General features: G+C 48.3%; 1 protein-coding gene across 5 annotated transcripts in view; it reads left to right on the top strand.

Moving 5' to 3' along the window:
* Positions 1–14,529, top strand: part of VAV2 (vav guanine nucleotide exchange factor 2) — a 138,742-nt gene that overhangs the window by 106,244 nt on the left and 17,969 nt on the right. For all 5 annotated transcript variants that reach the window (XR_009152310.1, XM_058159449.1, XM_058159452.1 and 2 more), the window contains exons 4-10: positions 406–474; positions 2,147–2,249; positions 5,284–5,382; positions 5,925–5,993; positions 6,220–6,320; positions 6,432–6,531; positions 12,041–12,136. Coding sequence is in view for 4 of the 5 variants with exons in the window: in XM_058159449.1 (XP_058015432.1) it covers positions 406–474; positions 2,147–2,249; positions 5,284–5,382; positions 5,925–5,993; positions 6,220–6,320; positions 6,432–6,531; positions 12,041–12,136 (637 nt within the window). In the remaining variant the exon portion in view is untranslated. The remainder of the gene's footprint in view (positions 1–405; positions 475–2,146; positions 2,250–5,283; positions 5,383–5,924; positions 5,994–6,219; positions 6,321–6,431; positions 6,532–12,040; positions 12,137–14,529) is intronic.

Genomic DNA, 14,529 nt, shown 5'->3' on the forward strand with positions numbered 1-14,529 from the left:
TGCTCTCCCGGAGGGAAGGTTTGGGTGCTGAAGGTCCAGCGAGAAGCAGGGAAGAGCTGCTTGTGGTTGGAAGCTAGGAAAGGACCTGAGCGTTCCTGCATTCTTGTTTGTCCTCCTTGGCCTGGAAGGAAGGTCTTTGCGTGAACAGAACAGAAGTGGAACTCGCATCCAGAAGCATCTTGAGCACTTGTGCCATCATTTCTGGAGGGGAGGGAGGGTTGATGACCTTGGTTGGTTGGTTGGTTGGTTGGCTGGCTGAACCGTACCTATAACTGCCCATCTCACAGCAGAAAGGGGGCAGGGCACCGAGGGCGAAAACCAAAAAGCCCAGGGACCTAGTCTGCCAAAGGAAGCCCACCCACCCCCGTACTGATGCGACTGACTGACTTGTCCTCTTTCCTCCAGGCCCTTCCCTTCAGAGGAGACCACAGAAAATGAGGATGATGTTTACCGCAGTTTGGAAGAACTGGCGGAGTAAGTTCTTACTTGCAAGAGTGACCTGAAGGCCCTTAAGCCAAGCTGGCTGCTGCACCAGCCATGTCCCCAGCTGGGTCAGGAGTTCGGGGCAGGCATCCTTCTGCAAAGTGTTTGCATGCTCTCACTGAGATCAGCCCCTCTCTTGGGAGGTCTCTCTCTGGCACTGGCACAGTCCTCAGAAGTCCTTCCGGGGCGGGGGGTGTCCCCAGGTCCACTTGGCAGTCCTAGGAAGGACAGAGTGGGGCAGAGACCTTGCCATAGTTCCTTCCCTGCCCAGGTCAGCTTGGCTCTCGCACATGGCTGGAAGAGCTGCTTGGCAAGTGGGGCTGAGTGGAAGCCAGCAGCCTTGGGGGGGCCTTGCTTGGTCAGCAACTGGGGATGCTCCTCTTCTCAAGAGAGCAGGAATGTCCCCAACCCCCTTTTATAGTTGCTGAAGAGGCAAATGTGGACCTCAAGGGGCTCCTTTGTTTTTAGTGATTGTGCTGTGAGGTCCACCTGGAAGACAGTTTAATAGTCAATATTATAAAGAGTACATTATATAATATAAAAAGATTTTATCTCGGAGATTTTATTTAATATTTAGACTTGAGTGGTGCGGTAACCTAGAGGTGGAGCCCTCGTCTCACATTCAGGAGGCTGTGAGTTTGATCCTAGGTAGAGGCAGATATTTCTCTCTCTGGGCATGTTGAGAATATATCTGCTGAAGAAAAACTTAGCATTGGCGACAGGAAGGGCATCCGGCCAGTAAACACTCAGCTCCATTCAGCTGCCCAGACTCCACCCCACAAGGGATTATGGGGTCATTAAAAGACAATGATGACTTTATTTAATATTTAGGCTCCACTACTACTGTACTTCAAGGATATTTATTTTGTGCCAGTATTAAGTAGGGGGTCAACCTCTCTCTCCTTTAAAAGATTAGTGCTGATTACTTTAGAGTGACCATCCCCTTTGTCAGACAGCCCCTGGACTTTGACACACCCATTTTCTGGCCAAAATAGATGTTTGAGATTTGCATTCTGGTTAATATTTTGTTATCACGGCTACGCATTTAAAGGCGGCTTGTTCTCTTTCTTTATTGTCGCTGCTCTCGTGAGAGAATGGTCCATAAATCAGGACAGCGGCAAGAAAGGAAAATCACTTTAGTATCTACTAAATATTAATGGAAAATAAATAACTAATCATAGAAAAACAGATAAACACAATACCAGATGACCATAGATTCAAACCATAATTATGAAGAAGGGTTGAGTAAAAGATTGATCAGAAACTAGTCAAGGCATCATCAGTGGTAAAAGCAGATGGATTAATTCTTAAATTATGTCTTTCCCACTGGAAGAAACTCCAGCATTCTAAATGTTAACCCTACAGGGGAATAAGGGGGTGCCTGCCCCTGGGGCCCCAGGTTTGCATTGGAATCTCGGGATTGCAGAGAAAGGAAAGCAGACCCCAAGAGCCACAAGAGCAGGGTGGTTGCCCACCCGAGTGGCTGCCTCTCTCCTTGGCCAAAGCCAGAGGCGGAAAGAGTCCAGTCTCTAGCCTGGAGGCCTGGCTGGAGCGGCTCCTTTCTCACATACACACACACCCAGCTCCTACCAGGGCTGGAGCCCAGGAGCTAAGGGGCTCCCCACCCCCCCACCAACGCTGAAGCCTCTGCCTTGTATTCTAGTGAGCATGATTTGGGGGAGGACATTTATGACTGCGTCCCATGTGAAGATGAAGGAGACGACATCTACGAAGACATCATCAAAGTGGAGGTGCAGCAGCCCATGGTGAGGAACCTGGGACTGGCTGAAGGGGGGAGGGAAGAGTCAGGCTCCTTCAGCCCCCCTCCCTTTTGGAAACCCCCCTCCCCCCTAGAAGTTGGGAGCAGGTTGGGGGAGGGGTGGTCATCCTTGACTCCCCATCAAAGAGCTCCATTGGTTATCCAGAGTTCCTGTTCAGTGCCCTCTCCCCAGCTTCTGAACAATCCTGATTGCTGATGGTGCCTCCAAGGTGGGGGAATTACTGTGGCAGAGAGAGAAAATGTTGCAAGAAGCCGAATTTGTGGAGAAGGCATCAAATAGGAACCGGATCACAGGATGCTCCTTTGATGCATTGTCACTTTGCCTTCATGGCTCCATGGTTCCGCTAACCAAATTATTTGGAGTAAGATTCATTTTGTTTTATGCACTTGGAACTTCAGATTTGCCAAGAATTAAAGAGATCCAAAGCTCTTGTTGCAAAACTATCTAAAACTGGGGGCAGGAATGAAGTTTCTTGTCTTCATGGCTCTGGAATAAGGGTGAGAATCCGCAGGAAAAGGCTTGGAGAAGGAGCATTGCAAAGCCAAAGCTGCCCATTGGCCACAAACTGAGCCCTCCCTCCTTCGGGCCACTGTAGGGAATTTGTACCTGGAAATGGGGGAAAAAGAGATCCTCCGTATCAGATGAACCCAGACGGTTCTCCTGTCAGCTCCTGGGTCGATTGCTCTGGGCAGCTGGAGATTTTCTCTGGTTTTTCTTTTGAAGACGTTTAGCTTCTCATCCAAGAAGCTTCTTCAGCTCTGACTGGATGGTGGGGAATGGAAGGATTTATACTCCTTGCAGCCAGTTGGTCACCTGCATCCTTTCAGAGGGTCATTGAGGCTGTTTGGAGGCTTATCTGTGTCCTCAGGGTCACCCGAGTGGTGCGAATGGGTGTGGAGCCGCCTTGGAGCTATTAAAAGGATTGTGTTGTAGACTGGAGAGAGGTGGTGTCGTACCCCTCCTCCTCTGTTGAGAGAGGGCTGTTCGATTGTGACATAGATGGCCTCTTTGGCCCCTCTTTCAAACCAGCGGTCCTCTCCTCTTCCCATCCAGTCAGAACTGAAGAATCTTCTTGGACCAGAAGCAAAACATCTTCAAAGAAAACCAGAAAGTCCAGTTGCTTCTTGGAAAAAGCACCTTTGGGGCATTGCTCACTTAGCTTCAAAGGAGGGTTGCAGGGGCTTCTCTGAAGGGCAGAATCCCCCAGGATACTTCTAGCTGACAGTGGTGGAGTAGCACCTTCTAAAGGTTTGCCCAAGAGCTCCTTGTGTAAGGGGGTGTCAGAGGGCCCCCCCAGTTCCTTGGAGATGTGCAGGGAACGAGGCTTACTTAGCAAGAGCAGGGAGATTCTCTTGCATTTCACAAAGACCTCTTACACTTCCTTCAATGTTGGGAAAAAAAAGGGGAAGTTATGTGGGCAGTTATGAAGTCAAACGTAACCATGCTTCACTTTGCTTGTTATCTATGCATGCTTCAGATCAGGTATATGCAGGTAAGTTTCTCACTGTAAGTGAGGAGGGATCCCTCTCCCCTTCCCGGGTCTTTGGATGCTAGAAAAATTGCCACTTAGTGGCACTGTGCCCAACATGAATGCAGTCCCAAATGCCCGGCGAGCTCCTGCCTCAAGAATTAAGGGTGCTGGGAGGTGCCAGGGTGTCTCCTGATCTATTTCATTTTCTTGGAAGGATTATTTGAAATCCTTCTCTAGTTGCCTCCCAGATGGTGTTTGTAGTTGCCCTGAGAATCATTCCCGATATGCCAAATTGGACTCAGCATTTTGCATGGGCCCCTCTTCTATCTGTTCTCCCCCCCCCCGCCTTCACACAGTATCTTAGTTATATGCTACAGAGAGAGAAGGCAAGCAGCAGGAGAATTGGCCTCCGCTGAATATTTTGGAGCCTTTGTTCATTGATGAGCCATGAGCCGCAGTGGCCCAGTGGTCAGAGTGCAGTACTGCAGGCTCCTTCTGCTGACTGCTGGCTGACTGCAATTTGGCAGTTCAGATCTCACCAGGCTCCAGGTTGGCTCAGCCTTCCATCCTTCCGAGGTGGGTCAAATGAGGACCCAGATTATTGGGGGCAACTGCTTACAGAGGGCTGTGAAGCGGTATATTATAAACCCACCAGTTCTCCAAGGCCCCTCCCCACCTTTGGACAGCTGGCCTGGGAGAATCTGACTGGGAAATAAACACGGGGTGGTGGTGGGTGGGGTGGAAATCGCCATTCTGTTCAGAGGTGCTGAAGGCACAGCTTGCTCTGAGGTGGAAAAATAAACACACAATTCCCACCCCCCCTCCTGACAGTTGAGGATGAGTTTGGATCTCGGCTGATCTCGGTGTTTCATTATAGCCACCCTCAACTCAGGTGGCTTCAGCCCCGGGCAGATGGTCCGGCTTTGGTCCTTGTTGAGAGGCCACAGCTGACTCTTCTCCAAGGAAGGACAATATAGGTTGCCCTTCTCATAGGCGTCTCCCCCGTCATGAAGGCCACAAGCAGGGAGACGCAGCAGAAGGTCAAGCAGGCAGGATTGGACTCTCAGGCCTTGCCTGAGTTGGTGGGGAGCCCTTCTGCAGCCTGGCCTCATGCTGTCCAACCCTCACTCTTCCCCTCTTGGGATATTCCTCCATCTTTCTACTGAAAGTAATTCGACAGTAGCCTCTCCCTGCCTCCTGCTCGTCTGATGGAGCTCCGTGAGCTTCCTGGAGAGCCATCCGTCCAGATCTTCCCTCCCTTGCAGTATCTTGCTGTTTTAGAAGTTGCAGCCCAAGATTCAGGGAGATCCTTCAACTCGATATCTGGCCCAGCATCACCACCTGCCCCCCTCAGTGATGCAGATGGGGACCAGTGGAAGCCCATGGGGAGGTCCGTCCTCTCCATCCCAGGGCCACATCTGCAGGAGGGGTGGGAACAGTCCCTGCCCACCATCCCAGAGCCAGCTCAGAGTTGGGCATCCTTGACCTGAATGCTGGCCATTCTGCCCTGGGCTTTGGGGCGCCAATTTTTTGTGCTGCTTCCTATAGAAAATGGGCATGACAGAAGATGACAAGAGGAACTGCTGCTTGCTAGAAATCCAAGAAACAGAAGCCAAGTACTACAAGACGCTGGAGGAGATCGAGAAGGTGAGTGAGGGGCTCCTCAGAAAGGTCAGCCAGCATGGGCTCCTCTTTCTCAGGAGGGAAGACTCCAGCAGGCTCCCAGGTTTTTCTTACCTAAGTGTAAAGTCCTACACTTAGGCAAGATGAACCAAAAGTACCCATATAGACGGGGTAAAACCAGGCTTACTAGCAGTAACTTTTGAGAGGGATCTTGGAGTCTTAGTGGACAACCAGCTAAATAGGAGCCAGCAGCGTGGAGCGGCAGCCAAAAAAGCCAATGCAATCCCAAGATGCATTAACAGAAGGATACAATTAAGATCAAGGGAGGTACTACTACCACTCTATAAAGCTTTAGTAAGGCCACAAGCTTTCAAGAAGAGATTGGACTGAGAAATGGTGTAGAGTCTCCTGCTTGGGCAGGGGGTTAGACTAGATGACCTACAAGGTCTCTTCCAACTTTGTTAAACTGACCCATGGAGTGGAATTGCCAGACTTTTGCAGGTAGAAAGGAGCGTTGTAAGCAAAAAGCTGCAGCCTCCTTATCATTTTCTACTTTGCTTTTGCAGAACTACATGAACCCATTGAGGCTGATCTTGACTCCACAAGACATGGGGGCCATATTCATCAACTTGGAGGTAATGTTCCTGTGGTTCTGCTTGGCTTTATTCTCTGGGCTCTGCAGGCCAGCAGCTGCTGGTTTACAGCAAGCCCTGAGAACCAGCCACAGGCTGGCTGCTTCCCCCAGCAACTCAGTTTTTGAATCCTGGTCAGTAATGACAAGCCATACTTTCTTTTTGAAGCATGCAAAGGATCAGATTTAAAATACATTCCCAACTTCCCAATATATTTTCTTTGTTTCAGGACCTTATTAAAGTGCACTTCAACTTTCTCAGATCCATCGATGTCTCCATGATGGCTGGTGGAAGCACCTTGGCCAAAGTTTTTCTTGAATTCAAAGAAAGGTAAAGGAATTGAGGGGAGCTGGGCTGGGAGGGCTGAGCCCCAGGTGTCTCTAATGCTCCCTTCTAGTGGGGAAGAGGAGGCACAGCCATTGTCGCTCTGCTTCTTCGCAGGCTTTTAATCTATGGCGAGTACTGCAGCCGGATGGAGCATGCACAGACTACCCTGAATCATCTCATGGCCAACCGAGAGGACGTACGGCAAAAAGTTGAGGTAATCAAGAGCACTTTTCTTCATTTCTTATATTTCCTTCTTTCTATTAACCTGCCGAGGCAATAATAATAATAATTAATAAATTTATATGCCTCCCATCTCCCCTATAAGATGACTCATGGTTATTGGATTTTTGCTGACATGATGATTGAAATATATTTATTAATTTGTAAAATTTATTGACCGCCCATATTTCCCAGGGTAACAGTCTTAAAAGATAAGAACTATATGATGATGCTTTATGGAATCGTTTATAGATAAGAGATGGGAGGTGGGAAAAAGAGACCATTGGTTGTATTTTAAGGGAAGGTGAGAAATTATTGTGATGAAAGTGGGAAATCTTTACATATTTCTTCTTTACACTATTTTGCTTTCTTGTCTATTTGTCTTTCTCTTTTTTCCCTTTTTCTTTCTCTTCTGCATCCTTCACTCTTTTAACTTCCTTTCACTTTGTATTAGTTTTAATTGTTTTTAATCATACTTTTTCATAAAGTTACTATTAAAAATAGCATTGCACTTTGAGCAGAACTGCTGACGCTTCTTACTCTTTGGTGTCCGTGTTTGCAAGGCTGAGGACTAGCAGCAGCTCTCTGGCCCTTTTTGAAAGACGGAGGTCAGGCAAAGCAGCGGAATTCTTCCCTTTGTATAAAGCCAGAGGGAAACTGGGCCAGAGGCGGGTCAGCTAAAATCTTTCTCTTGCAGTGCTATATAGGCTAATGTGCCGAACGTGCTGCTCTCGTTCTGCGTACCCAACTGTCAGAGCTGCCCCAGTCCGATCCCTTAGGAAAGAAACACCTTCGACTCCACTGGGTTAAAGCAAAGGGTTCTTTTACTAAGGATGTTGGTTGCAGTAAAGTCAAGCCGGCTCTGAAATCTTCCCGCTCGATAGATGCAAAAATGCGGTGTAGGTTTGCCCCCATCGCTCTCCCTGTGACCAGTCCAGCCAACCGGAGCTCGCCAAGATGTTTTGAGAATTCTTGAGATGTTTGGGGTCATCTACATACTTCTCAGGGTGCCTGGCTGTGGGATGCTGGTATAAACAGGATCCAGCTGCCCTGGTCCTTATCACCTGTCATTCCTTCCCTCCCAATTCCCTATCACCTACAAAGCTTTATTGCTTTATTTCATCCTTCCCTCTTCCATCCTTCTCCCCACCACCACCACCACCCCGCATTCTTCATTTGATGGCAGGATGCCTGTGAAACGCCAAGCTGAAGCGGTCAGAGCTGAGAGCAACTTTATGCAAAGCACAGAAGAAAGAGTGGGAAGGATGTCCTCAACTCATCAGTCCCACCACAACTTTGCCACTCTCCTCCTTCCTTCCTCTTGGCTCAGTCACCCTTCCTTCTAGGTCCTCAGATGTGGCGTGGCATGATTAGCTTCTTTATAGCAGGCGGAAGCCGTATCTATAGATACGGAGGTTTTCTCATTGCAGTGCCCGGAAAGGAAGTCCATATATCTGCCAGTGCCCCCAAATCTAAATTCTAGGGTTTTTCTTTTGTCTGTCCAGAGTCCACCAAAGCTCGGCTCTTCCTTTCGTGGCCTTGAAAAGCACTTGGTTGGTGTTGACTCAATGGAAACCCTCCTGCTTGTAATTGGTTCCCATCCATCACCTTCATTCTTGCTGAGTAGCCCTTGGTGCTCTCCAGGTTTTCTTGCAGGCATTTCATCACCCAAACTAGGTAACGTCATCAGTGCAACCAAGCTCAGAGTGTCCCAAGGAGGAGCTACAAATATTCTCCTCTACCGGCACTTTCTGAGTCGTCCATTCCCACTTCCTTTAACTTCTCTGTTCTTCGCAACAGGTCCCTCACTTCCGTATAGCGGAGTCACTTGATTTTGAGATGGGCAGCTGGTTAAATATGACAAATAAATGAACAGGAAGATGTGCGCTCTTGCCCCGTTGGTGCAGCCAGTGAGGCTTCTTTCAGCAGCCTTGCACTTTCACCCAGGCCACCCAGGGCTTTCCATTAACATTTCTTTCATTATCATCCTCTTTTAATCCCTTGCGGGGTGCAGTCTAGGCAACTAAATGGAGCGGAGTGTGTACTGCCCAGATGCCCTTCCTGTCACCAGTGCGGAGTTTTTTTCAGCAGATATATTCTCAGTGTGCCCAGAAAGAGAAATATCTGCCTCTACCTAGGATCAAACTTATTTTGCCTGCTTTAAAATTGCTTTTCCCAGAGAAACTGAGAAGCCCAAATCCCACAAGGCCATGTGCTTCATACTTATGTGTTATTATAACTCTGTGGCTGGCCGATGCCATTTTTGGTCCTGGATTCCTAGGCCAGCAGCCGCCACCCCCCCCCCAGCCTTCTCTCCTAAACTTGCAGAGAAAAGGGGGATCTCAAGTCTCTCTCCCCCCGCCTTGAAATTCTGAATCGGCAAGCCCCAAAGGGGAGTCAGGGCAAAACCTTTGCATCCCTCCCAGGCCTGGAGGGTTTTCTCCAGTTCTCCAGCGGAACAGAAGAAGCCGGCTCACCCTTTGCCAGCTTGTGGTCCTGGAGCATCTCGGGCTCTTTCAAAATTTTATTAAGATTTGCCATGCTAAATCTTCAAGTAATTAAAGCTTGCCTTAATTCCATTCCAGTGCCTTTTATGTGATGGTTTTTTCTCACTAAAAGCCATAATTTTTGTTTTATGTCATAATTGATGCTCAGCTGCTCCTTGAAAACGGCCAAGTAAGTGCTGCAGTCACCTCTGCAAACCAATTTGCACGCAAGGAATTAGAAGTGGATAATTAGAGCATAATTATAACGTAGCATGTCAGTTCTCTTCCTCCGTCAATGCTCTCTTCATACAATTAGGATGCTGCTCAGAGATAGGAAATAGAAGAGTTATATATCCCTGCTGCCCGGAAGCCGACCATCTCAGCAGGCACACAGGGACCACCTGTGGGGCAGACCAGGCTGGGGCAACTGTGCTCACTCGCTCGTTGGTCTTCAGGCTTGAAAATTGGTCCCTGTCTCTGACTAATTTCCACTCCAGCCTGCCAGTTAATTTATTTCATGTCCAGATCAAACCACAAATTGTAAAAATAAGCCCACCTTTCTGGCTTTAGAAACAAATCATTTTGGTGCAGTCTACTGGTAGGAATCGACAGACCAACACATTGGCCCGACTCTGCGTTTCTCCACATTCGCAAAGCATTTCATTATCCACCAGCAACCTTCACTTGAGCATATTTACATTTTCACTTAGGCCCACCCACCCTCAGCCTCTTCCAGGTCCTCCGAGTGACATAGATCCCTCAGTCAGGTTCTCTTCGGGGATTACGAGAACCTGCAGCTGCTTTGCATTCTCTGCCGTTCTCCCTTTGGCAGGGGTGGGGTGTGGGGGTGGGGTGTCAGAGTAATGATTTAAGTGCTGACCAGCTGCTACAATGATGTAATGTTGGGAATGAGTCAGCAAGGTTTTTGGGCTAATATCCCTTTAAGAGCCTGTAATAAAAAAAGGCCCTGTTGGGGCTGTGTGCTTCTGTGCTGTAATTGCTGATAGTAGAGGTCTGATTAAAATCCATGTGTGTATATATTCTTTGCAGATAAAACTACTATTTAAATACAAACCTCTGTTTACTGTATTTGGTCCTGGGTTGTCTCACATAGTCACACTGTGTGCACTCTTCCAGGGGGTTTAAAAGAACTTCATTTGTTTCTTTGGAATTCCCTGGTCAGATTGCTCCGGCCCTTCTTTCCAAATACCTGGCAGGGGGCGCTATCAGACAAATATAATTTAATGCGAACCAGTTGATTAAATCTCCCTCTTTCTGGAGATAATTTTGGCTATGTCAAGAAAGATATTGAATCTTATCAGAAACATTCATGGTAGAATCCAGCAACTGCTGTCCATAAAATGCGTTTCCTTCCCAGTGTCAGAAGAGGAATTGCATCTTCTGTCTAAGTGTCTCTCCTAAGATCCCAAGTGTTGCTTTTCCTGACCCTCAGCAAAAGTGGCAGAGGGACAGAGGAGTATTCCAGGGGCAGCCAGGAGCCCAAGGATTTTGCAGGGAGAGTTGTGGGGATGAGAGCAGTTTGACTGGCAGGCGGCGGGACTGATCCCAGCTGCTCCTGGTTCATCCTATTTCCACTTTTCTTTGACCATCTAGTGTCAGTGATCTGCTCTGACCAGCCCTGAAGAAATCCTGCTCATACTTTGCTCCTTCAACAGGGCTGTCCTTCCTGGCTTTGGCTGGCAGATGGGGTGAAGCACCGGGTTGAAATTAATCAATTCCTTTTCCCAAAGTTGGGATTCTCGAGTGTCTCTCATGCTTGTTGCTTCCCACAGTGGATGCGCTTGGATGACTTGCAGGCCACAACCTGCTCACCGAAAGAGCTCCTTGTTTTTTGGTAGCTCAAAGCAGGAGTGAACAGCAGTCGGACACGGGCCAGAGACCCTTCTGTGGTGGTCCCAGATGAATCTGGATTGAATTGCATTTGAAAAACTGCAATTTGGATACCTAGATTTGTACCAACTCCTAAATTTGGGCTTCTTTCTACAGAAAGCCTTAGTGGTTTAGTTCATTAGGACTTCTTAAATTAGAACAGACGTCTAACCGCATGGACAGAATTTATCACAGTTTTAATTTCGTTTTGTGATTCAGAGTGTACCATCTGCTGCTCCTCATATTTGTATTCTGGCTAGAATGGAAGAGCAATTTTTAGGTTTTTTTATAGGCATTTTATAGGCAATATATGCATTTAAAAGAATATCTGCAATTATTTAATGAAATATTGAAAATCCAAAAATACTTTAAATCCTTTAAAAGCCCTTCTTTATTCACCTGATTCTATTTTTTTCTACTGCTTCATCCTCCTTGGGTTTTTTCCCTTTTCTGGTTATATCTTTTCTGTTGTAATGTTCAACAAAATATAGTTTTGAAACTCAGCCAAAGATAAAGAAAGAGAAAAGAGCAGCATTTCTTAGGAATTGTGGCTTGGGTGGGATCCTGGGGGACAGGGGTTGGGGCAGACAGGGCAGGTCCGGGGAGAATGCAGGGAAGGCCCTTCTGCCCAGGGCAACCCTTGCTACCGCAGGGCCCCTTTGAGTCAGGAGGGTCCTGGGACAGGATGGCCACACGGGCTGCTTGGCCGCTTGGCCTTGGACAGTCCTCAGCCACTAGAGATGGTTGCTGCGCTTGGTCCAGGCCAGGGGCGTCCAACTCAATTTCATTGAGGGCTGCATCAGGGCTGTGTTTGATCTCAGGGCTGGGCTGGGGGTGGTCGGGGTGGGTGTGTGGGGTGGCAAGGGTGGGCATGGCCAGCTCGATGTCACTAGTTGAGGCTCTGTTTTCAACCACGACGGCCTCCTGCATCCCTCAGCCAGAGAAAACGGAGCGCACGGCCTCCCCAGACCTCCATTTTTGCTGGCGGAAGGCTACGGGAGGCCGGCTTGGCCAAAAACTGAGCTTGGGTGGGTGTTGCGCGCTCCTCCCCTGCCCCGAGCTTGGAGACGGTGGGTGGGAGAGACAAAGGTGGGCTTCAGGTCTCTCTTTTGTTGCTCTCCTTTCAAGGAATGTACCCTGAAGGTCCAGGAGGGGAAGTTCAAGCTACAGGACCTGCTGGTGGTGCCGATGCAGAGAGTTCTGAAGTATCACCTCCTGCTCAAAGTGAGTCACATTTGTGGAATGGGCAGGTGGGCTTCAGCTGCTCTCAGTGCAGAGCATCTCAGGTCAGGATTATAGAATTGGAAGGGGTCTTGGAGGTCTTCTAGTCCACACACACACACACACACACACACACGCACGAGCAAGAGACCTTATACCATTCTAGACAAATGGCTCTTCAGCCATCATCACTATTTAATGACCCCATAATCCCTTGCGGGGTGGAGTCTGGACAACTGAATGGAGCTAGCAGAGCGCTTAATGGCCGAATCCTCTTGTATCTGCCAATGCAGATATAATTATCTGCCAATGCAGATGTATTCTCATTGTCCCCAGAGAGAGAAATTCCTGCCTCTACCTAGGATCAAACTCACAGCCTCCTGATTGTGAGGCAAGAGCTCCACCTCTAGGCCACCGCACTACTCACAAATGGCTCTTCAATCTTTGCTTAAAAGCCTCCAGTGATTGAGCAGCCACAACTTCTGGAAGCCATTCCACTGATTGATTGTTCTTAATGTCAGGAGATTCTAGATTGTATCTCTATTTGATTAGTCGCCAGCTGCTGCTTCTTGTCTTGCCCTCTAGTACTTTGGAGAATAGGTTGACACCCTCTTCTCTGTGACAGCCCCTCAAATATTGGAAGACTGCTATCAAATCACCCCTTGTCCTTCATGGCACATCATGGTGCCAAAATTGGATGCAGTATTTCAAGTGTGGTCTTATCAAGGCATTATAAATTGATAGTAACCCTTCACATGACTTGGATACTTTCCCTCTGTTGATGAAGCCTAGGATTGCATTGCCATTTTGGGAGCTCCAGCCCACTGCTGGCTCATAATGTCAGGGTTCCAAGTCATAGATCCATTACTTGGATCCATTACGAGCTTCTCTAGCTGAAGCCATCCTGGAGCCACACATACCTAACTGGGTATATCCACTAGGACACCTTGATTGCTCTCACAATTTCTATTGTTGAGCCAGGTACCACCTATTCTATATCTGTGCATTTGGGTTTTCTTGCCTAAATGTAAAGCCCTTACTTTTCTCACCGCTAAAATGCATTTTGTTGGATAGGGCCCAGTTTTCAAGCCTGTCCAGATCCTTCTGTATCTTGAGCCTATCTCCTGGGGTGTTGGCCATTCCTGCCAGCTTGGTGTCTTCTGCAAATTTGATGAGTTCCCCTTCTATCCTCTGATCTAAGTCACTGATGAAGATGTTGAAGGGTGCTGGGCCTAAGGCAGAACCTTGCTTGCTTCTCTCCAGGTAGATAGATGTAGCTCCATTAAGGGCTACATGCTGAGTGCAGTTGGTCTACCAGTTAAGAATCCATCTGGTGTTGATGCTGTCTATCCCACAGTTTTCTATCTTGCCAAGAAGGAGACTGTGGTCTGCTTTGCCAAATGCCTCACTGAAGTCCAAGTAAATGACGTAGACAGCATTTTGCTGGTTGCTTAGTCACTTTGTCAAAGAACGCGCTAATGTTTGTCTGGCATGAACTGGTTTTGGCTCCTACAACGTAACAGATTCGGGTATCTCCTAAGCGTCGACTCCAGTTGGGTTGGTAGAGCCAAAGGGATGCGGAACAGCCAGCCCCCAGCTGCCCACCTGCCTCCTGGAGCCCAGATGAGATCCTGAGCCTGTGGATCGGGGGTGGGGAGAGCTTCACATCAGGCAAGGGGCAGGTGTCCCCAGCTGAGCAAGGAGTCTTTCAGACAACTTCAGCCTGGGACGCCTCTGGCTCCGCTTGTGCCTCCTTGGCCAGGATTCTCCTCCGTGCAAATGCTTTTGGTTCCCTGCAGAAATTAATAATCCAGTTATTCTCACAAACCTTGATTAATTCTGGCTTGTTTGTTCCAGCTTGCACCAATTCATCTGATTCTGCATGTCGTGTCCCGTCCCCCGCCCCAGCCATTACTCTTGGGACAAGCAACTCTAAACCTTGCCCCAAATGTGCTTTTTTTCAAGAGGCAACTGGACTTCCTTGTTTTTTTTTCTTTTGAAGACGTTTCGCTTCTCATCCAAGAAGCTTCTTCAGCTCTGACTGGATGGTGGGGAATGGAAGGATTTATACTCCTTGCAGACAGCTGGTCATCTGCATCCTTTCAGAGGGTCATTGAGGCTGTTTGGAGGCTTATCTGTGTCCTCAGGGTCACCCGAGTGGTGCGAATGGGTGTGGAGCCGCCTTGGAGCTATTAAAAGGATTGTGTTGTAGACTGGAGAGAGGTGGTGTCGTACCCCTCCCCCTCTGTTGAGAGAGGGCTGTTCGATTGTGACATAGATGGCCTCTTTGGCCCCTCTTTCAAACCAGCGGTCCTCTCCTCTTCCCATCCAGTCAGAACTGAAGAAGCTTCTTGGACCAGAAGTGAAACGTCTTCAAAGGAAAACCAGAAAGTCCA

This window comes from Ahaetulla prasina, chromosome 16, assembly GCF_028640845.1.
Source record: "Ahaetulla prasina isolate Xishuangbanna chromosome 16, ASM2864084v1, whole genome shotgun sequence".
In the NCBI taxonomy this organism is placed as follows: domain Eukaryota; kingdom Metazoa; phylum Chordata; class Lepidosauria; order Squamata; family Colubridae; genus Ahaetulla; species Ahaetulla prasina.